The sequence below is a fragment of the Rhamphochromis longiceps genome, linkage group LG5, assembly GCF_057381845.1.
Source record: "Rhamphochromis longiceps isolate RC_006_pf linkage group LG5, R_longiceps_female_GT1.1, whole genome shotgun sequence".
In the NCBI taxonomy this organism is placed as follows: Eukaryota; Metazoa; Chordata; class Actinopteri; order Cichliformes; family Cichlidae; genus Rhamphochromis; species Rhamphochromis longiceps.
This window is the reverse complement of record NC_140561.1, coordinates 25,940,989-25,963,487: the sequence shown is the minus strand read 5'-3', so window position 1 is coordinate 25,963,487 and position 22,499 is coordinate 25,940,989. Positions and strand designations below refer to the sequence as shown.

Here is a 22,499-nt window from a genome sequence, read left to right as displayed (position 1 = left end):
TTCTTACCTTGGCCATGTCTCTGAGTATTGCACACCTTGTGCTTTTGGGCACTCCAGTGATGTTGCAGCTCTGAAATATGGCCAAACTGGTGGCAAGTGGCATCTTGGCAGCTGCACGCTTGACTTTTCTCAGTTCATGGGCAGTTATTTTGCGCCTTGGTTTTTCCACACGCTTCTTGCGACTCTGTTGACTATTTTGAATGAAACGCTTGATTGTTCGATGATCACGCTTCAGAAGCTTTGCAATTTTGAGACTGCTGCATCCCTCTGCAAGATATCTCACTATTTTTGACTTTTCTGAGCCTGTCAAGTCCTTCTTTTGACCCATTTTGCCAAAGGAAAGGACGTTGCCTAATAATTATGCACACCTGATATAGGGTGTTGATGTCATTAGACCACACCCCTTCTCATTACAGAGATGCACATCACCTAATATGTTTAATTGGTAGTAGGCTTTCGAGCCTATACAGCTTGGAGTAAGACAACATGCATGAAGAGGATGATGTGGACAAAATACTCATTTGCCTAATAATTCTGCACTCCCTGTATATCCTGTCACCAAAAGATGTTTTGAGGTGATATTAATAATCCAAAACTTTCTTTTCAGTTTTTTTTAGTATTGGACTTTATTTTTTTATTAAGTATTACTGGGTTTTTTTTGGGGGGGGGGGGTTTAGAATACATAATTTGGAGCCAAGTAATGTAGTATCATCATCTCAACATGAGCCCCATTCAGAGGTGAGCACCCTCATCTCTGGTTCAGTCCAGGCTGTTTAAAACAACGTTCATTTTTAAAGCAGAGTCACTGTCTCCTGTGAATGGTGGCTGGCTGAGCCAGCTGTAACGCAGTCCTGATGCCACAGGTTTTCTGCAAGGCAGTTGAGGAGCGAGGCTACGTCGCCCAGCCCGTCTGTGACCTCCCCGCCTGTACGCAGTACCGGGATACCCCATGTCTCCTGGAAGTCCCTTATATCTCTCTCTGCCACATCACAGTGCATGAAAAGGTCGAATCTGAAGGAAACATTAATTAAGGATATGTTTATGTAAAGAGTGTGTTTGTGCCACAGACTCATCTTAGTTTTTTTGGGGGGGTTTTGGCACTTCAAAGTTGTGCCTCCTGGTCTTGTAGAACCACAGATGATCCCATAGAAAAGTGGATGATTACTTCTGATTGGCATTTCCAACTATTTGTAAGGAAGATAAAAGGATACTTGGTGCCAACCACAATTTTCACAACACGCCTGACAGATGGCTCGGACCATTTGGCGAGCTGATTTGGCAGATCATCAAATGATGTCCTGTCTGTGAAGGAGAATAGTAAGAGGACCGCATCCACTTGCTCCTTGCAGGACTGGAAGAGAGAAAGGAGATCAGACAAAACACAGAAATCTGTTTGTTTTCCACATCTAGAATAATTGTTTTAGTCTTTGCTTTATCTCATTCATACTGGAAGCAAATGGTCAAATCTGCGTAAGGCGTTCTCTCCACAGTCCCACAGCTGAAAACGGAAGAAAAGCACTCTGCTGCTTTCTTTTAGCTTCACTGGCCAATACACCACTGTTGTCTCAATGCCTTAAGCAACAAAAGATGACAAAGAATATTAGTGACATTGTCAGCCTCTTAACTTTTTGAAACTTTGTAAACTACTTTTTTTTAAAAAGGCTCACACTTAGTTCTACGTAATCTAGCTAAAAATCTGTGTTTTTACACCAGCAGTTTGAATGGCTTACCTGTGGTTTCATGGTGCATGCTGGGAATATTCATGCCTGCAAGACGTGCAGCAATAGCAGTTTTCCCAACTCCGCTCTTACCAGAGATGAAGATCTTATAATGAACTGTGTCCACAGCTACATGTGGAGGCATCACTGGAGACTCCAAAAGGCCTGAAAAACACATTTTAAAAGGACCACTGAAAGAAATTGCACACCTGAGTCAGGATAATAGAATATGATATAGGGTTAATAGAATTTGTCTTTAAAAGCACCCCATTAACATCCAGTGAGTGACCGTGGAGGAAAGTCCAGCACTTTTGGTCATCTCTGGACATCAAGAAGAACTTTCAAACCAAACCAAAGGGTGGAGCATGTCCCCGACTACTTGTGCTACGTGTGGCCAGATTTTGGCATTTCTATCACAAGTGACCCCAGGAAGAATAGCAATGCTGCAGCTAATGGAGATCTTAGTAAACTAAACTAAAAATGCCACTATGGCATCATTCTCTCCCCTGTTTATCTCCTTGCGTGTCATAAATCCATGATTTAAAATGCTGCCATGTCTTCTCAGCACACCCCAAGTGTATCTTGTAATCTGCAAACATCATAATCCACAGAGACTCCGTCTGTCCATCACAACTGCAAACAGGAAGGGGCCCAGAGACTTTCCCTGATGTGATCCCAGTCCCACCTTAAGGCTTGTGGCTGTCTCTGTCCTCATAGGTACCCATACTGTCCATGGTTCATATTTCACTCTGTCACACTGGTGCCTACTTAGCAATGTATGAATAAAACCGCCAATTTGCCGCAGCTGATTGTTCACCGAGAAATGGTGCAGCTAAAAATATAGTCCCCAATATGTTTTAATCCAATATTTTACAGCCTCGTGGGTTGCTTTAATCTATTTATAAATTATTCTGGGTTTTTATCCTCCACAAACAACAACAAATGGGGAGTTTGTACTTCATAAAAACCCTTATGTTGAGGTTTGAAATAAATGCACATTTATTCGCTAGCTACTTTTATAGCTGATTTCCAGTGAAACACAGATACTGCCTACAAACGTTTTTGCATTTGTCTGATGAGTGGCTGCACTTCAAGTAGTCTCAGTCGCAATAAATCAGCTGCAAGAAGAATTTGCGGTATTTCTGAATACTTATACTTTTTTTTCTTTACATATGAGTGCGTAAGGTCCCCTGGGGGAGAAAAAAAGACAAAACTGTTGTAATTTGGAAACATATCTATTTAGCTGACATTACCAAAGTTTCTCCGTCTCTTCTTGTGGAGGATTTTGCTGAAATACTCTTTACTGTCTTTATATCGATGCCAGTCTGCGACTACGACTGATCCTGGGGGAGGAACCTTTGCCATGTCGGTTACAAAGCTACAGCATCACACAGAGCTCGGGTTTGTCGCTTAAAAAGGCCAAAAGTCGGTTCCCGTCTGGGCCAGAGGATATTTTTTTAAACGTTGTCTTGTTACAGACTTGAACTGCAGTAATAAAACATTTAAAGCATCCACATCAATCACAAAAACCCCTAAATATAAATTATAACAACCGCTGTCCGCAAAATGTAAAAACTTCCGTAAACTAAAGCGTCCCTTGACAACCTATGTCGTCACTTCCCTCAAATTGTGGTGTTGCCTTCAGGTTTACCCGTAAATACTCTTTACTACTTTTATTTGCTTTATTCCGTTGTAGATGAAATAATTCAACGTAGTTTTTTGTTGGATATTTTACAGTTGATATTTTTTAATATGATAAAGGTTACTTACTCTTATTTGCATTTATTTCAACAACTATATGTTTCAGTATATTTCCTTCCCATTTGAAAATAAATGTTACATTCTAAAAAAAACTTTCCCCCAGTCCTTCCCCCGGACACTTGAGGTCGCTAAACTCCATCGAACTCTATTTGTAAGTCACTTAATGTTGAGGTTACAGCAGGCAAAATACAACGGAGCAAAGAAGACAGTTCAAATAAAATGAGGCTTGATGTGTTTTAATTGAAATGCACAGAAATTATACACTAACACACTCTGTGAGCCCTGACAGTCAGGAGCCCACCGCTCGCCATGGACATGCTCAAAGATATGGGGTCCACATCAGATGGCAGTTTGCACTGGTGGGAAAAAGTATTTGTGACTGTTCCATCTTCACCCAGCTGCACGGCAAAAACAGGTTATGAGAACAGAACAAAGCAGAAAGTTAAACCATCAATGAAACCATCAAGCCATCAAATTCAAAGAAAACACCATAGAGACAGCAAAAGATATAAATCCAAATTTCAGGTCCTGAATCAAAAGTGTATTGTTTCACAACAAAAGAAGACAAATAGTTCTAAAATTTAACACACAATCAAACAACTAAAGCCAATGCATTGCTTTAATTTCATTTAAATAAATTAATAATATATCTTAATAATATAACTCAGGCCATCAGTTAAGTTACTGTCACAGATAACATCTGATTTTACACCAGCCTGACTGCAGGGCTCACCTTCTCTGCATGCACCTCTATTAGGTTGTTGGAGGATGTAATGATGACATCCTCTGGAGAAAATTCACTCACATCAAGAGTGAACTGAAAAATGTCTCCAGTGATCTGCACCTTTCCTGTAGGCTGTAAATGATCTGAAATAGTCATTTATATAATAGAGATTTTAAAATAAAATCCACAAAATTTTGATACATATTGATTTAGTTTTTTCTTTAGCTAATATGTTCCCTGCAGTGCTATATATATATATATATATATATATATATATATATATTAAAGTATATCTGTGTCTGTTTTTGTCCAGCTGACCTGTAAATTTGTGTTCTCTGGTGCTGTGCTGATTTAGCAATCCTGAATCCTCAGATAAATTTCTCCCATTTTTCTCCATAGTAAATTCTCCTTTGTCTGTCTTAAAACCTTTACCATCATGCACTGAGTCTTTTATAGGCTACTGGGAAATTGTGTGTACCACCGGGTGTGGCTGTGGCTTGGTCCCTTAATGATCCAGCTGGACTGGAACATGACACTGATTGTAGATATTTAATGTGTCAGAACTGTTGTTGAACTGTTGTTGAACTGTTGTCAAGGGGGTCTGACATTTTTAGCCGCACCCATGACTGGGGTCCATGTGAGTCTTTGTGTCTATGTGTGAGAAAGGGGTGCGGAGATGTTTCTGTGTGAAGCAATATACTATAATTATAATAATTATCATTGTGTGAGCTGCCAGTCTTAACTTTAAGCCACAAAGGTCACGTTATCTTTCATAATTTATAATTTAACTGTGCTCATTTTAAGGATGTGTAAGGGGGATTTGACACAAAAGACCCAGTGTCAATGAGTTTCCAGTTAAACTGAGCAGAGGGGTGATTAATCACAGCTGTGGGTATGAAGGAGCACACTCATGAGTAAGTGTGACATTTTGGCCCACCTTGCCAAAGTAACGAAGCCTTATCAATTCCATCTGCATGACAAACACGGCAAAACAAGCTCTGTGAGGCTGTACCGGCGAATGAAAAGCAAAACACACTGATAAAAGCTGGTTTGATCATCAACTAATTTATGGGTTCATATCATGTTGGGTCCATGTTGGGATGTTACCCTGTGTAAAGCCTTTTAGAGGGGCATGTGCATTTGCTAAAGTAAGTAAGGCCACTGAGCCTTAGGCCTTTAGATAGGCCTAAGAGCCTGGTCTGAATATGTGTGCCTGTGCACTGCTCTGCTCTGAAATAATTAAGAACTAGGACAACTCAACCTGTCCCCAACACTATTTAATAAGACATTGTAATTTGTAAGCCACTATCTTTTACTTTTCTTGGTTTTTTTTAGTATGATTTCCATAATATAGTGAAGAAATTATGGTGTTGGATTGTTAAAGCACTGCAAAAACTGAATAAATCAAATCACTTTTATTGTCACATCACATGTGCAGGTACACTGGTACAGTACATGTGAGTGAAATTCTTGTGTGCGGGTCCATCACACCATGCCCTCAGTTTTTGTGTAGCACACTTGTGTGACATGCTATTACTGAGTGTAGTCTAGAAACAGAGCAACTATTAGCTGCAATGCATAATGATGATGCTTTTACCTTTTGAAAAGGAGACTGAAGGTTTGATTCACACTCTCTGTTGTTGCAGAGCTAATGGAATAAGACAAATATGAACAAGTATGAAGTATCTTCTTTTGGCTGCTCCCTTTAAGGGTCATCACAGCAGCTCATCTGCCTGCATGTCAGAGCCACCATCCAACTTCAAACCCTACATCGTAGCAGGCCTTAAATATGAAGTGTGTTTAATGTAAGCACATCTGTAGCAGTGAATACATCTTAGATTGAACAGACAGCAGATTAGGATAGATTTTGATTGAGCTTCAGGTTTCCAGAAACAGATGATCACAACACGTGGAGATTGGGATAGTATGGAAAGATCATTGCAATGGAGACAACGCTCAAGTTCAAAGAAAATTTCTGCATACTTTGCAGAGAGAGGCGCTATTATATGGACGACATGGTGGTGCAATGGTTAGTGCCGCCCCACACAGCAAGAAGGTTCTGGGTTTGAATCTTTTGGCCAACTGGGACCTCTTTTTGCAGAGTTTGTATGTTCTTATGTTTTTAAAAACATGGCCTTTTACTTTTAGGTGTTATGTATTAATGTAATTTAATATTTTCTTGTAACTACAAAGTAGTACAGCTGAGGCTGATGGAGAGCTTTTTTTGTTTTACTTAATGATAGCACTAGTTGAAAGTTCAGCTGATGATCAAAGTTTAGGAAGACTATGTGCATGGTCATCCATCCGGAAGTTATTGAAACCGTCTGTCTGACCCACAAATGTCAACCTGCTTGTGTTGCTTAAAAAAAAAAAAAAAAAAAAAGCAGCAGGTGATTCATTGCCAGGGGACCACAGTCGTTTGAATCAGCTTTCATGCCAATCCATCCAGCTTGGTGTTGAGCTATTTTAGCGGACTGTCACACTTGCCATCACTACAGCCATGAGTCTAAAAACACATGTTCACTGCTGCCCAATACAAGAAAGCGATACAGTTACAAGGCAACTCTGATTTTATTTAAACACGAAATACACCACCTGTGCACAAGATCAGTGTTATCTATCATGTAACAATTGACATAAATACAAAATAAATAATAAATAAAAAAATGAACATTTGTATTAAGACGTAATGTAAATAAAACAAAGATGCGTGGTGTGACACAGAGACTAACTAAAAAAAACAAACCATAAGAATGTGATTCTTTGCCCTGAGAGGAATAACAATTCCTAATTTAAAAGTCTCACTGATCACAAGAAGTAAACAAAACAAATTTAAGGATTCAGAATCACCGGCAGGATGCTGAGTGCTTCTAAGAAGTCGCTCTTTATCATTGAAGAGCCTTAGATATTTCAGTCTTTCAGGAAATGCAGGGCCGAGCATTCTCACATTATCCCACATTTGACCCTCATTTATATCATTTTATTTACTGCATTGCATAACTTGCTTATGTTCGACATTATAAACACTTTTATATAAAGATAAATTACTTTTCTCTTATTAAGTACATGAATGGTCTCATTTTGAGTCCTCTCTGAGGGTCCCTTTCAGTCATACCACACTGCTGTAGTGTAGCTCAGTTCCAGCCCCTCCACTTCAGTCCTTGTCTTCCGTGAGTGAAATGGCATGGTCGGTCAGTGCACTTTGATTTGAAGGAATGCTTAGATCACACGGCGAACACGCTGAGGGAGCTCGTCTCGTCTTTCAGGCCCAGGATGCTGTATGCTATCCGTTTCATGTGACCAGGCAGCCTCACTCCGATGTTCCTGATGTCTCTGAAAATGACACATAAGTATCTCGTGAACACAGGATTGAAACGACAAAAAACAAAACAAAAACAAACAAAAAAACAGCAGAGCGGTGGTGTATGTGAACACATTTTCAGGGTGTTTTAACTCCTTTAAAAGGCAAAGACAGTTTATATAAGTGGCTTAAGGGTAATATAAAAGTTGTACCTACACAAAAAAATATGTACAAATGAACCAAACCATTATTGTTTATTATTTCAAATGGGCTTAAAATGGTTTGTTTAAAGCGATGTTGTCATTAAATGGTTACTTGGGTTTATCTGACAGGGCTATGGGGCATATTTCAGAAAAAAAATGCCTGTGAGCCACTCATGCAGAAGTAACAGCAGCAGAGAATGAGTGGAATGACATGAGTGGCAGAGGGGGAGCAGAGTGCTCATGCATTCGCACGCTGGTTAACAAATGTTCAGGCTGACAGTCGGACACTTTCTCTGTGTCACTGAAAAAATGTGCAACGGTGCCGGATAAGTTAGTACAGCATGACGGAGGCTGCACCTGTGCCATGTGTGCACTTACTCATGTCTCAAAGCGAGCACCTGCTCCATGGTCGTTATCCCAGCGCGAGCGAAGCTTTCCTTGTACTGGCTCATTTTGATGGATTCCAGCCACTCGGGTACCGACCTGAACATGGTACCGTCGCCGCCGCTGGTGCTGGGCAGCCGGATGGAGACGCTGTGAGGAACAAAATGTAGTTGGATTACTCATCATTAACAGTGTGTTTATGCAAGCTGAGTACATGTGATGATGTTTGAACAGGAAACAACCTGTTTTATTGTTTTAAAGTCCACTTACAAGCTGTGAGTTGTGTAACTTTACAATCCACTACAGTCTCTTTATTCTCTCTAAATATGGCCTGTGATGCTTTCTATATTAAACATAGGCCACAGTTTCAAATAGCGTCCAACCAATCCCTCTGTGCTGAAAGTTCAGGCTCGGTTTCACAGAGTATTTTCCATTGACCTTTGTACCAATTTCACTGATAGCAAATATCCTTAATGTGGTCAGCTCAGGCACACTGCTTTGGCTGTGAGCTGTTGTTTAAGCACCATTTATGAGGAGCAGCCAATCAGAAGAAAAGCTGGCATGTTTAGGACAATAAGTGAACTGAGGATCTGCACTAAGGCCCGGTATAACATAATTAAGGATTATTTTGCACTGTGAGCAATTAAAAGCTACTAAAAACTATGAAGTTGGAAGTTAGCATAATCACTTTCTTTTAACACTGTCCCCAAATGGTTTGAATTTTTGGAGATGTAAAAACAAGATCAGTAGTTTTATGAAGAACTACGGTACTTATCAGAAGAAAATAACTGGATAACAACCAGCAGAGACTCATTGTTTCTTGCCAAGGAATAATTCCACTCATGCATACACACAAACGCACCTATCTGTATTTGTACAGATCAAATAAACAAGATGTAAAGCAACATGTTACACTTCCCCCTGTTTTTGTTTAAAGATAAAAAAAAAAGATGGAAGGCACATTCCTCCCTGTTATTTATTGTGTTCATACCGTGGGTCAAAGTCTGCGATGGTCTTTAAGGATTCTGGGCTTTTGAGAAGTTTGTCCAGAAAGTTGACGATGTCTAAGAAGCGAGGTCGCTTTAAGCGTTCGTGCAGCCAACACTGGAGCATGAGCTGGTAGATAGCGGATGGGCAATCCATTGGAGCAGGAAGCCTGAAGTTCTCGTTGATAGCCTTCATGACCTGGGAAGGAGTGAAGGCAGTGGTTAGATTAATCATAGACCACTGCCTGCCATTGCTACAATAAACTGCTGTGCTCATATGTTGACATTAACAGTATTTAACAGATTTGAAGAGGACGGTTGGAGACTACACTGGATGTCTGGCAACTTTCTATCACCGCATAGCTCACGCAGACTCTCACTGCTAATATACATTAAAGTTTGACCCTCACAGGCCAAAACAATCCCTCATCTCCACGAAAAGTGGCAAATGAAACATACCTCGTGGTTGCTCATGTCCCAGTAGGGCCGTTCTCCAAATGCCATGACTTCCCACATGACAATACCAAAGCTCCACACGTCGCTGGCCGAGGTGAACTTCCTGTATGCGATGGCCTCTGGCGCAGTCCAGCGGATGGGGATTTTACCTCCCTGACAGAAAAAAACATTAACAAATCATATTTAATGGGTGAAAAGAGTGGAAACAGGACATGCTGACAGTCTGGATACTTAAGAGTGGAAATACAGCTAACAATAAGGCATTTCTTACTAGACCAAAAAAATCCAGTTTAACTCTCTTTTGCTACGTTTGCATTGTGAAATGTAGCTGTTAGACTTACTCTGGTTGTGTAGGTGCCCTCAGCATCATCTTCCAGCACACGTGACAATCCAAAGTCAGACACCTTACACTCCAGGTTGCTGTTGACTAGAACGTTTCTTGCTGCCAGGTCACGGTGGACATAGTTCATGTCAGAGAGGTATTTCATGCCAGCGGCTATTCCACGCAGCATTCCCACAAGTTGGTACGGAGGAATCTCTCCATCACGGCCCTAAAATGAACAAAAAATAATTGCGATATTATTGTTTTTTCTTTGTCATTCTTGTTTTTACTGGGGAAATGTAGAGGAATGAAACAAAACGTGGAAAGAACTGGGTGATATAACATAAAAGCATAGATAAAAAAAATGTTGTAGTTTCATTTGTCTGTTATCCTTTGTACTGTGTATACTGTTTGTACATGAAAGTGAGTCAGGCTTGAGACAAATTAATTAATTTATTTATATATATATATATATAAATAAAAGATTACAAAGTGATGATTAAATAATGAAGCTATTTTTCCACTAGCATGCACCTACCTTCAGATATGTGTCGAGAGCTCCGTTCTCCATGTATTCAGTCACTATCATGGCATGTTTAACTGAGAATATAAACACAAATATGTTTAATGGAGGAAATGAGTACAAGAAGTTAACAGATATGTCGGCTTTTGAGAACATTGACTCACATTTGGTGATAACTCCCTCCAGGTGGATGATATTCGGGTGTGAGAATTGACCCATGATGGTGGCCTCACTCAAGAAGTCCTGCCTCTGTTTCTCCGAGTAGCCTGGCTTGAGGGTCTTGATTGCTACAGGCACCTCGCCTCTCCCGGGAATCTTCATTACACCCCGAAACACTTCCCCAAACTCTCCTGATTGGCAGTCAAACAGCAGGTGGAAATGTTAGAAAGTCCGATCTGAGAGTTCATAAAAGTGAAGGAATGAAGGAGATTTGAAAACACCTACTCACCTACACCGATGACTTTTTGTTTGCCGATCACACTGGGGTCAATTTCAGTGACAAACTTGTGGATGGCAATATTAGGGTCCTCATAGGTATGTGGATCAATGTACGTCTTGAGAGGTTTATGTTGATCTGGTGAGAAGATCATAATCAAAAAATAAGCCTACAGTTTCAATAGTCAACCTACTTTCTGACTCTTACTGCAGCTGAGCTTTGCAAACCTGTTGAAAAGTAGGGATCCTCGGGTCCTCCTCGCCTGCGAGCGTTCAGTCGCCTGAGAGGAAAACAAGATTAATCACCAGAGGACTAGGTAGAATACAGAGTGGCTTTTTAAACAATTGCAGGTCAGCTTGAGCTGACAAAGACAAAGGGTGTATTCAATAGCAGCACCAGCTATTACTCATAACCTCTCCCTGAGCTGTCATGCCAGAGTATCCTTCATTTACTTGAACTTGTGGCACATAATCACACAGTTTGCATGGCTGTAGATAATATTTATCTGAATGACACACATTGACCGTGGATATGAAGTGTACAGTTACCAACCGTTTACGCAGCAGCAGGCCAGCCACCACAACAAGCAGAATAACCGCTACTCCGAATACAGCTACCATCACCATGGTGGGCTTGTTCCCAAACTGAGGCTCAGCTGTATAAATGACAGAAATACAGACCTGTATCAACTCAAGTAATTAAAATATACACATGTATAGAGAGATGTTTGAGAAACTGTTTTGGCTACTGTAGATTTTAAGGCTGCTGGTACCTAATGGAAAAGTATTAAACTCATGGTCGGCACTGTAGCTGCCAGGGTTGCCTTCGGGGCCCAGAGCATGGACCCTGAATGTGTAAGTAGTGGCTGGGATGAGACCATCAATCTGCACAAAGCTTTTGTCCAAAATTAGGACTTTGTAGGTGGTCACATCACCCTCGGTACTGTCGTCCTACAAATTAAAAAAAAAAGAAAGAAAGAAAAAGAAAGGAAAAGGAAAATGGATTAGAATTTGAAATGAAAAAACAGCCTCGATTTTGAAAAAAGGAGGGGAAAAAAAAAAACAAAAGAGCCCAAAGCTCTCCATCGTACTTTTCTGCGGTACATAAGCTCATAGCGATGATTGATGTGGGCTGGAGGTCGGCGAGTAGGAGTCCAGGACAGAAACAGACTGGTGGGGCTGCGATCATCCAGATGGATCTCCGTCACCTTGGGGGGATCTAACGGTTGGCGAGACAGAAAGCAAAATAATGGTTAGTGACTAATCATAGTCTTTGGAAAGGACATGTGGAGATGAAAGCCTCTGGGATTCAGTGGGTCAGACTGAAGTCCTCTCCTCTGGATTGAGTCTGTCTTTTGCAAAACCCTTTAATTTATAGCTCTGATATTACATGAAAATAGCTCCAAAGTTTGTCACTCTTTTAACCCTACTCTTCGGTTTAGGAACCTGGATACCCCTTCTCTCAGAAGATATATGAAAGATGACTTTCTGGGAATACGTCATTAATATTACAGAATATGTCACATTGCAGTGTTTACCATACAACAGTGGTTGCCACACATACAGCCCCAAAACAATAATCATATAAAGCCAATGTTCGAAAAAGAAAAGCTCACCTGTGTAGTCCAGAGCAGTGGTGATGGTTGCAGTGGGCCTCTCGGCACTGAACTGCGACACGCCACTTTGAGCCTCTACAGTGAACGTGTAGTTGAGATGAGAGTCCAGGTCACTAACAACAACTGTGGGGTCCTGCAGGTCCGTAGGTCCTGGCTCAAAGCGGATCTTCTCGCCGCAGGGGATGCAAGAGGCCTCGTCACAGAGTTTGCACACCACACTGTACATAAGGTCACTGCGACCCCCAGTCACCAGTGGTGGGCTCCAGAACAGCTGCAACTTGCCCTCCCCTGGCAGAGTCATGGAGGTAAGGTCACGAGGGGCACTAGGTGGAGCTAGGGAAATAAATAAATGACACAGAACAGTCAGAAAAATACTTCAAAATACTTTCCATGTGATAAAAGTAATTAAAAAAAAAAAATCTGAGTCAGGGTCTTACCGGAGCAGGCTGATGTAGGAGGGTCTGAAGGAGCCCGGAAGAAACCTTCTTCACACAGACATTCACTGGCTCCGGAAGCAGAGGGCTTGGTGTTATCAGGACAAACCTGACAGAAGTTGTTTGATACAGAGGGCTTGAAGTATCCTGGTTTGCATGCTGTGTGTGAGAGAGAGGGGGAGAAGGTGTGTGTTGGTTTAAACATGACATATGAATCAGACAAACACAGGAAGGAATGAATGATCAAAATGCAAACAATAAGGCTCTCTCTGTGTTACCAGCCATTTCCACCCGACAGGAAGCATTTGTTGTGAGTAACCCATAATAACAGAGTCTTTGTACCCAGAGGAATGAATAGGGATTTCCCTGACGATCTGCCTTCACTCGCCTATTTTGCCTTGAGGCCTAATCTCAGGTCGCACTGCCAGTGTCAACCGGATGACAGCATTAAATCCATCAGGTGATCTGATCTTCCCTTCCCCTGTGAACCCCTGGCTCATATTCTCTGGCAGTTAACATTTACGGTCTTGCCAAAGGAAATGGCACATTGGACACTGGTGCAATGCTGTAGCGGGCATTTCGCCACATAGATAAACAGCCTTCCAGGGCATGAGAGGTTAACGAACATGCAGACAGGACAAAAATCAGAGCGCAGGGTTAGAACTGCAACTCCGTCTAAGGCTGATGTTTCCTCCCTTTCTTCCTTCCTTCCGCTAACCCCCGACATCAGTCACAAATTACAGCGACCCATTCTGAATCAGGAAAGAGGAAGAGCTGGACAGGAATATTTTTTGCTCTTTCATGGATACAGATGCACATATTTTCTAACTGAGGTAAGCCCTCAGAGCACTGTTAGAAAAATAGATTTTATCTTATGAAAGAGCTCCTGTCTCTGGTTTGATTCTGCAGTCTCCCTGTGGTGCAGTCTTTCATCTGGCTCCTGTGCTGGTGGTCAAAGAAAACAAAAAAAAAAAACTGAGTGAACCCTGGATTGAAGACGCCAAAGCAGAAGGACCTTTGCACCCCAACTACTGTTGCATTGGAGGCGAAGGTGCAGATTGAGATTGAGTAGGAGGGATAGAGATGAATGGATAGAAGACGGGGGATGGGGTAAAGGTCTGGAGCACCAACAGAAGTTCTCTCTGGGGAGTCACTTGGCGGCAGTGGGGGTGTAGCTGAGGGGCTTTTTTCCCCCCCCTCCGCATAAGAAAAGGAGGCCAGCCCATTTTATCTTGAGCTGGAGCAGCAGGACCTTTGTCACGTACCAAAGAAACCCCAGCCCCATTCATCTATTGTCTCTGAAATTGGACAGAGTGGTGCTATAAATATGTTGTATTCCTCATTATATAGCTCACAAATAGCAGCATGTGTGCCGTGCAAGAATACAAACATCATTAATGCAAACTTTCAGATTTTCATGTCAGTACTTCAGCATTTCAGTTTTGGCTTAAAAACGTGTTTTGCTCATGTTTAAAAAGGCTAGTTTAAGAAAAAATAAAACTTTTGCCCAACTTTTGTCCTCACTTGTTGATGGAAAAATGTGCTTCCAATTGTTCTAGGTTCTCTTTGACTGCCATGCATGTGAAAAGGACTTATGTTCCGCACTGATGCATCTGTTAATTGAATCCGTTTTTCACTCTTTGTACCGGCCCATTGTTCTAATGAGTGGGAACATGGATTAGGGAGCTCGTTGCGTGTGTTAACAACTGGATGAAAGAGCAAAAAGAAGAGCATGTCATTGGCTAACAGCTGTCCTGTTGCTCTACTAATCCTTTTGACCAAATTACACTCCACACCTAACTAAGCGGCCACGAAGCTAACATCCCTCACACACCAACTGTCGGCGCACTCCCCACCCTCTGACTCAAAACACGGGCAACCTGCTTATTTGTGTCAGTCAGCATTCCTCCTCATCTCACTTTACTTCCTTTTCCCTTCGAGGCCACAATTTCTCTAGTTATTGCAAAAAACTGGAATAAGGCTTTGTTTTTTTTTCATATTAGAAGAAGCTACAGCATTGTTTATTTATACAAGAAACGTGAACAATTGTTGCAGTCATAAAGATTTCCTGCCTTCTTGTGCCAACGTTTCAGGTGCTTGGCTCAGGCTGCAACATTCCTGCAACTCCCTAACCCATAAATAAGATTCATGCTTTGAAGAGCTTCCAATCAGTTATTTGTTTCATTAATATATAGTGTGGAAAAAATGGTGGTAAATGTTTCACAGCTATTAAATGTCATTGTTTGTATGACCAGAAGTTAAAAATCCAAAGATCTTTCACTCAAAAAATTATTTTTTGATGGATGGCCATCTTAATGACAGTTTAATTCTGTCACCTGGTATGACTAATATGTGCTCTTCTTGGAAAAGACTCAAAATGAAACCAATCTCTGCCAGGCAAGGTGGCTCAGACCATCAAGAGTCATAAACCGCAGCTTGACTCAGGCTAAACTATAACAGGCGTGTCAACCTCTTCCCTGTAATCTGTGGTTCCTGTCGCCTTAGCAACTTGCTCAAAACAAATTCCTGTGAGGAGAAGACATACCATTAAGGTAGTCATTCTGACACATTCACCCGGCCCTTCCTGTAGTCAGTCACTTCTGTAGGTGACGCCAGGATAAAAGAATTCCTTTCAGAAATCCCCACAGCCTATCGTGCCCTTCCTCCTTCCTTTTCTCTCTGCAGCTTCTCTCCTCCCACGTTTCCTCCAGACAGTCCAGTGCACCACACCCCAGAATGCCAACGCACAGGCCAACTTCTGCATGACCAGCATGAGCACAAACACTATGAACCCCACAGCTGTGTGTTTTTGTACTGACTTTACGCACACGCCGTCTTTCTCCAAGTACATACCACAAACTTTTTGCACACTTTACCTGAGCTTGGTTGAATCGGCAAAACCTCCTTAGGTTAAAAATTATGTAGGGTTTTTTTTAACACTTAAATGATTAAAAGCTATGTATATCCACTGAAAGGAAATATAATTTTGATGAAAGCCATTTTTTTGTTCTGTTTTTTTAAATTGGAAAAAAAAAATTTGCTAACAAAAATCTGTTATGTTTTAAGTTTCCACTCTTAATTGCATTTAAAAGCTTCCAGTGTAGTAAAACAACCAAAGTCCACAGCTTCTTTTACTGTACATTATCACCTAAAGTCACTGAGCTATCCATAAACTAATGTCTCACCCAAGCCTCATTCCTGAGACCTGAGTGGAAGGCAGGGGAAATAATGTGCCATTAGCAAATAAAGACAATAAAGATGAGGTATCAGTGGGAAAGTGACGAAATGTGATATGGAGAAATGTTTGATTGCCTTAAAAGCTTAACAAAACAGGTTTGGATATCCGTTTCTTCCGTTTTTTCCCATGCCCAGCCCTGCCTGCTGTACCTTACCTACAGTATGATATGGAGCCTTTTTTTGCACAAGACTTCGAAGCAAACAAAGACAATTCACATTCTCGTGCACTCATTATTTCCACCATGACAAGTAAGTGGTTGAAGGCGTTTCATTTGCTTTAACTCACAGAATAACACAAACACGTCTCAGACAAGAGTGTTGCATATTTCTGGCAGTGCTTACCTTGGCAGGAGTCTCCTGTGGCTTCGTAGCCTGCGAGACATTGGCATTGAACCATGGGAACCACCCATTTACCCTCAGCTGTGCAGTAGATGCGCGGGGTGGCCTGGCTGACGGCATTCTCTACGCAGGCTCCCTCAACCTCCCTGAGAGCATCTGCCACCGTCTCTGGGAAAACTGCCAAGCTCTGCACGGTGGATGGGCATGTCTTGTAGTAGACTCGGACAGAGAGCAGCGCCACACAAGCGCCCACATCCTGAAAACCCAGGTAGAAGCCTTTCTTTGACAGCGGCCCCACAGTCTTCGTCTCTGTGTTCACCTTTAGCACCCGGCCCTGAGTGACCTCGTCGGGAGCAATGGTGGCCACTTTGCGGAACTGTCCTTTACGGAAGTTCGTTCCCACGTCAGCATCAGCCTCTGAGATGAATAGGTTGAAGGTTTCTTTGCAGCCAACAGACGCACCACCAAAAGTGTTGCAGTCTCGCACGACAAAACTGAGCTCCACAGAGACACGGCTTGTGCCCGGGCGCCGCTGAATAAACGTCGTGCGCAGCCAGTTATCCTGTTCTGTAGTCTCTATGCTACAAACACTGTAAGTGTAAAAAAGTGTGCCATTCACCACTGTCTGGACAATTTCCCACTGCAGAACAGAAGAAGATAAAGAGACAGCAAAAGGGATCAGTGTAAGGGGGGTAAAGTCGCACACAATGATGAAAGGAGAAAAGGCATCTTTTCAGGAAATAAGTAGAAGCTTTGTTCTTTCCAAAAAAAACCACTTTCATTGATGAGACACCTCTTCTTTCATGCTTACTAAGAAGCTTGTAAAAGTGCAGAAGTGAGCTGGAGCTTTTTTTTTTTCCACGCTTAAGGATTATTGGCCTGGACATGTGCTGCGCTCACGACGTGTGTGGTTTTCCACTAACGCACAAGCCTGCATGTGTGTGAGACATAAATCCAGCAAACACTACTGTAGAACACCAACTAACATTTACAGCAGCTAAATGAGCTTTATGAGCAGAGTCCTGCTTAAGGCATGGCAGCAAAATTGGCAGCTATTAAGAGTTTTTTAAGAGAGAGAAGCAGAGGGATTAAAAGCCTAGATTAACCATTAAAATTCAACACCTCATATGTTAGCAGTTGGGAATGGGTTTCAGGAACTAAATCAATTCTCCCACTTAGACAACTTTGGGAGCAGTTGGGGGAAAAAAAGAGGTGGCAAATGTTTGGAGAAAGGTAATTTGTGCCAGTACATTAGAAGAACACTGCTTTAGGTACCTTCACTGAATCTCTTAAATTTTCAGTCAAATTTTTAGGTATTTAGTTCTTATTACTGAGGACGTCTGGCTGGTTAAAAAAACAAAACTGCTGAAGACAAGAAGCCATCCCTGGTACAAATTAAAAATAAACTTTTTAAGCGTGAGAAAGTTTCACGGCAACCGTCAGCTTTAATAGACAACGGGAAATCCTATCCAAAACAGCAACAATCTTCAGATCTTTGAGAAGAAACGTAGCCCACACAGTGGAACCGGCCATGTCCTGTTGCTTTTTTAAGACAAAAAGCCACTGAACTATAGATAGGCAGGAAGGATGGTTCTGCACATATGGACCACATTTTTTGTGTTTTCTTTTAGTCATCTCTTCATATTGTACACATTATCTTGTTTCTGTCATCTCTAAATTCAGAAAGGAATCATGAGAGGGAGGGGAAAAAAATCATCCTAAAATTTGGTTTTATGGTTTGGGCTTGGAGTGAAAAACAATCTGCAGCTATTGTGTAAAACTGTCTTTGGTACAGTAAATTTAAATGTAGGTTGAGCCTTGACATTTTAACTGCATTCATAAGTTCTTTATGAAAGGGTAGCGTTAACACAAGACTAAGCTGAGATGTGCCAAACCTCATCTAGCTGCCACTCATTCCACCTCTCCCAGAGAGCTTTTTTAGAGGACTGAATGAGCAGAGAGAGTGAGAGAAGGAGAGGCCTTCTGTTATTCAAATTCTTGAAGAGAAATTTGTGTGCTTGTTGTTCTGCAAAGCGAAAGGCAGCTTAGATCCATGAACCTGCAGTCTTAAAAATGCCTGCTGAGGTATAAATACTCACTCCGTTCTCATATGGCGATGTCAACCATCCCAACTCTGATCCCGAAGCTCTCATATCCAGCAATACTTCTGCAGGAAGAAACAAGAATAAATTGTTACAACAGGGACATAATCAAGTGATATTAAGATAGACACAACAAAAAGTGCAGCTAACTAATTTTACCAATTTAATTCCCAGCTGGAAAAGACAACTGTGTGTCTTTATATTAGTTATTGGCTTTGTGCTTTTATTTTTGCATGTACAGTAACATTGTCTGCATTGATCTCTGGGTGCCAGCAGCTTTATGGGGGGCGCATGCCATGCTTTCTGACGTTTTAATCCAGCATATCGGCTTAATTCAAGACTTCATTGACCGTGTCCTCCAGGTTCAGGATTCAGGGCTAATAATGCCTGTGAAAGGCGTGGGCAGTTAAATTGCCATGACGAGAGAAATACATGTATCTCCTGCACAAGTGAATTAAAAAGTTCAACAGGTGCCCCTTAGGCCCAAGGTTTAGCAGTATCACTAATAAAAATCTTTTTTTTTTAATTAAAATAAATAAAATAAGACTTAGGCCTATAACAGAAAAGTAATAATAGATTTGAAAAATCTATATATTTGTTTCCAGAACCGTATAGCGAACGGACATCAAAAATACATCGCTCTTGATTTTAAACAGCTGGCTGACAAAGAAAATTACAGTGAAACTATTTTATTTATTTATTTTTAATGAAGAATAAAACATTGATAAGGACAAAAATGAAAGACAAAACTCAAAGAGTTCAAATTCCAGCCGAATGATTCACGGGATGCGGTAAAGCCGAGCTAAACTTTAATCTCTTATAAAAGTAGTTTAAAAGAAAAAGTAACTTACGTTCTTTCGACTGGAGGCTGAGAAATACTCGGTTAATAAATAAAAACAAGAATAAGTTGAGTCCACGCAGCTCCATAGCTCCATAAAACTTTTAAAAGTCCTGCTCGTGTATCCTACAGTCAGTCGCTCGCTCGCTCGCTCGCTCGCTCCTCCGTCCACCCTTCGGCCGACACTTCTCAGAATTCCTCACTCCACCGGCTGAGCACGAGCTCTCCAGTCCTCGAGCCCATTGAGAAACAGGTGGCGTCATCGCCCCGCCCCCCTTGTCCTTTGGAATGTGGAAGTCTTCCATATTTGGCGTTTGGGGCTAGGCGTCTGAAGCACCTGTTTCATTGAGAACGAGAGGTTCTTCTTCAACTATTACTCCTTCTTCTTCTTCTTTAAGTATTGGTTTAATCAGTATAATTTTTATAGCTTATATCTCTCAGTTTCTGTCAGCGTTAAAGCCGGGTAAATGCACACTTCTTTTTAATTATTGTTGATCATATATGTGTTAAGTATAAACATAAATATTAATATGCAAACACACATACTAACAATACCAATTATCCTACAACTCAGCGTCTATTCCTATTGTTACACTTTTGCACCGATAATCCTGGCAGCCTCTTGATGTTTATGCTTCAATAGCCTACCTAATGCCTATTATTTATTTTTAAATGATGTTTCAATGACTATAATATTGACTGTACATTGGATTTTATAGGGTTTATTTTTCATAATGAATAATTGTTCAAATTAAAAATGATACTGAAGTAAAATACTGTGCAAAACAGTAGTGCAAATGGCATTTTAGTATATTTCACCAATGTCAACAAATGGGTCTACACAAATTTAAGACATATTAAATTTACATCTGATCTTTAAATCCCATCTCAAAAATATTGTGTTGGAATTATATCTGTAAAAGTGTCTTTTAAAGTCTTTACTACAGGGAGAACTAATCCATCTTATCTCTTCCTAATTATACTATAGTTGCCATGCTTTAAGCAAATTTGAACAAAGAATACATATAAAATTAGCTTTAGTTTGTTTTGTTTTGGGGGGTTCAAAATTTGCATTGAACTCTTTTTATTTCTTTCCATCTGTTGCTAATGTAGCTTTAGAGTTTTGCACATGATATAGGAATTCAGTTAAAGATTAAGCATCAACCTATGTAGATAAACAGCTAATAGTTTTTTTCTCTCTTTTCTTTCTTGCTGTGTTTGATGTTAAATCTTGTCTAAAAAAAGATGTATAGCCAATGTTTGATTATGTTCTGGAATTGTTTTTTACATTGATTTCAAATGTTTCCATAAAATGTCAATAATACACTACAAATGTTTTTGGCCTTTTTAAAAGTGAGTTTAAGTTGACCATCGTCCAAGTAATTGCCTGAGTCCTTCTCCACATCCCATCCAGGGCTTGTCTTTCCCACGACTTGTAAAGGAGGGGTCAAGTAGGGGGGTGGTCTGGTATGAATATATGACTACTAATGAGACAGTCCTCATAAAGAACCTTATAATTTGGATATGAATATGCGACCACAAAGAAGATCTAACAATAACATCACCTAGCAACTCTTATCTGGAGGAATTTCAGAGTCAAGTCTTCTCTGTGAAGCAGCATGTACTTGGAGAGAAGAGCCCCTCAGGCTTAGAGCCATACACAGCCAACGGTCCTCACAAAGACCCCTGTAAAAAAAAATTTAACTGAAGAGTCAGACAATGTCTTGTCCAGCGCTACCCTACACGGCCATTAATCATACAACAGACAAAATGAAAGATACCACTGAAAGAAATAGATTAACAAGTTAAGTGCGGGTTGAGTTACGACTCTATGACCCTCCTTCAATTGCTTATAAATCAAAGTGTATTTTGGGCTGATAAGAGTAATTCTTTTAGGCTATTTTTACAGCTTACAACAATTAACAGTGAACTTTTTTCACTGTTTTTTCACTTCAAAAAAGTATTCTAAATGTCCCTCCATTTGGTTTCTCTCCATCTGCAATTTGTTAATGACTCCCCAAACACTTTCTTCATGTCAGTCACTCAACACAAGAGACTTTAGTTTTGCAACTCTCTTTAAGAAAAAAAACATTTGGTCTGGTTTTCAGTCTCAAAGAGCCAACATCATGCTTAAGATCCACAAGATCTCTCATTTTCAAATCCTCCAACACTCTCTGTTGAGGGTGAACGGCCACTTGAAGCCAACTTCAATCTCAAAAACCTAAGCAGACCTTTTCCTCCTCTCTTTATTGATTTTGATACACACTGAGGTACGCTTAGGTGTTATATTCAAGTGTGTTAACGCTTAGACTGTGAGAAGTGGCCTCTTGTCAACCAGTTCTCAAAGGTGTCAGAGGTTAATACCCTCTCTAATACAAAAGTATGCAAATGCTTTCATTACAATACAGGCTTCTTTTTAGCCACCGAACAGAGCATGTAACCTTCTGGAGAGTGGACTGCCGCCTCAGATCGCTCAAACACCCTCCCATCACAGGTCCCAGGCTTCTGAGGGTGATGACAACACAAAAGTACTTCACACTGGGGGCTGGGCCTGCATTTTGTGGGTCAGTGAACAACAGTCGTGGCAGCAACACCATGTCATTCAAACCTGGCTCCCCCATACCCTCGCTTTCCTTACACTTTTTGTCGTATCAGCAAACAGAGAAGTGGAACACCACTGAAAGCACTGGGGTGTTTTTGTGTAGCACTAACATGAAATACACCTACTGTTTTCCACCACACTCTCAGTGAGAGCCCCCAAAACCCTTGTTACGAAATGATGAGTTCACACGTTTGTGCATGCATTTTTATGTCTATCACCTAACAGTGAAGGAAGCCCTCTAATCATTTACTTAAATAAAGTAGCAGGACTCTATGCAATTCTATGAAAAACCAAGCACATCCTTACTGCTTCCATAGGAATTAAGACTAGTAGCAAAGTGCTGCTGATAAATTGCACTTGATTAACTCAAGTCAAGGCAGTTTTCTGGAGCACTGAGGTGTGTGTTAATACACTGCCACAATCTTTCAAAAAGTGGACATCCCAGCAAACTCACTGCCTCTTCTCTGCAAAGTTTGCAAAGTTGCATCTGAACTAACTGCAAGACTTCTGGCTATAAT

At 41.0% G+C, this 22,499-nt stretch overlaps 3 protein-coding genes across 4 annotated transcripts; all 3 read right to left on the bottom strand.

Annotated features, from left to right (window-relative positions):
- Nucleotides 1-61: 61 nt before the first annotated feature.
- On the bottom strand, nt 62-3,309 carry cplane2 (ciliogenesis and planar polarity effector 2). The gene is made up of 5 exons (XM_085406921.1): nt 2,972-3,309; nt 1,731-1,883; nt 1,448-1,572; nt 1,212-1,351; nt 62-1,011 (listed from the first exon to the last, which is right to left on the bottom strand). The coding sequence occupies exons 1-5, from the start codon at nt 3,081-3,083 to the stop codon at nt 792-794; spliced, it is 750 nt and encodes a 249-aa protein (XP_085263047.1). The 5' UTR covers nt 3,084-3,309; the 3' UTR covers nt 62-791.
- Nucleotides 3,310-3,709: 400 nt separating this feature from the next.
- Nucleotides 3,710-4,882, bottom strand: LOC146670145 (heat shock protein beta-7-like). The gene is made up of 3 exons (XM_085407962.1): nt 4,522-4,882; nt 4,213-4,346; nt 3,710-3,877 (listed from the first exon to the last, which is right to left on the bottom strand). The coding sequence occupies exons 1-3, from the start codon at nt 4,598-4,600 to the stop codon at nt 3,743-3,745; spliced, it is 348 nt and encodes a 115-aa protein (XP_085264088.1). The 5' UTR covers nt 4,601-4,882; the 3' UTR covers nt 3,710-3,742.
- Nucleotides 4,883-6,496: 1,614 nt separating this feature from the next.
- On the bottom strand, nt 6,497-19,603 carry epha2a (eph receptor A2 a). 2 transcript variants are annotated; one of them, XM_085406915.1, is made up of 17 exons: nt 19,393-19,602; nt 18,539-18,606; nt 16,443-17,079; nt 12,867-13,022; nt 12,430-12,762; nt 11,905-12,032; nt 11,587-11,764; nt 11,367-11,469; nt 11,042-11,094; nt 10,827-10,952; nt 10,543-10,728; nt 10,394-10,455; nt 9,875-10,084; nt 9,537-9,686; nt 9,083-9,276; nt 8,086-8,241; nt 6,497-7,536 (listed from the first exon to the last, which is right to left on the bottom strand). In XM_085406915.1, exons 1-17 carry the CDS (start codon nt 19,466-19,468, stop codon nt 7,428-7,430), a joined length of 2,925 nt encoding a protein of 974 aa, XP_085263041.1. In that variant the 5' UTR covers nt 19,469-19,602; the 3' UTR covers nt 6,497-7,427. The 2 variants fall into 2 exon arrangements, with proteins under 2 accessions (XP_085263041.1, XP_085263040.1); XM_085406914.1 differs by having other exon boundaries at nt 10,394-10,728; nt 19,393-19,603.
- Between the last annotated feature and the right edge of the window lie 2,896 nt (nt 19,604-22,499).

Excerpts from the sequence above, each read along its gene's own strand:
- LOC146670145 (XM_085407962.1), bottom strand. The coding sequence starts at position 4,600 with ATGGAGAAAAATGGGAGAAATTTATCTGAGGATTCAGGATTGCTAAAT. Across the intron at positions 4,347-4,521 it reads CAGAGAACACAAATTTACAG|ATCATTTACAGCCTACAGGA; the intron begins GTCAGCTGGACA and ends TGACTATTTCAG. Across the intron at positions 3,878-4,212 it reads TAGAGGTGCATGCAGAGAAG|CTGGGTGAAGATGGAACAGT; the intron begins GTGAGCCCTGCA and ends TTTGCCGTGCAG.
- cplane2 (XM_085406921.1), bottom strand. The coding sequence starts at position 3,083 with ATGGCAAAGGTTCCTCCCCCAGGATCAGTCGTAGTCGCAGACTGGCAT. Across the intron at positions 1,573-1,730 it reads CATGCACCATGAAACCACAG|GCATTGAGACAACAGTGGTG; the intron begins GTAAGCCATTCA and ends TTGTTGCTTAAG. Across the intron at positions 1,012-1,211 it reads AAAATTGTGGTTGGCACCAA|ATTCGACCTTTTCATGCACT; the intron begins GTATCCTTTTAT and ends TGTTTCCTTCAG.
- epha2a (XM_085406914.1), bottom strand. The coding sequence starts at position 19,468 with ATGGAGCTGCGTGGACTCAACTTATTCTTGTTTTTATTTATTAACCGA. Across the intron at positions 17,080-18,538 it reads CATCGCCATATGAGAACGGA|TGGGAAATTGTCCAGACAGT; the intron begins GTGAGTATTTAT and ends TCTGTTCTGCAG. Across the intron at positions 9,687-9,874 it reads AGGGCACCTACACAACCAGA|GGAGGTAAAATCCCCATCCG; the intron begins GTAAGTCTAACA and ends TTTTTCTGTCAG.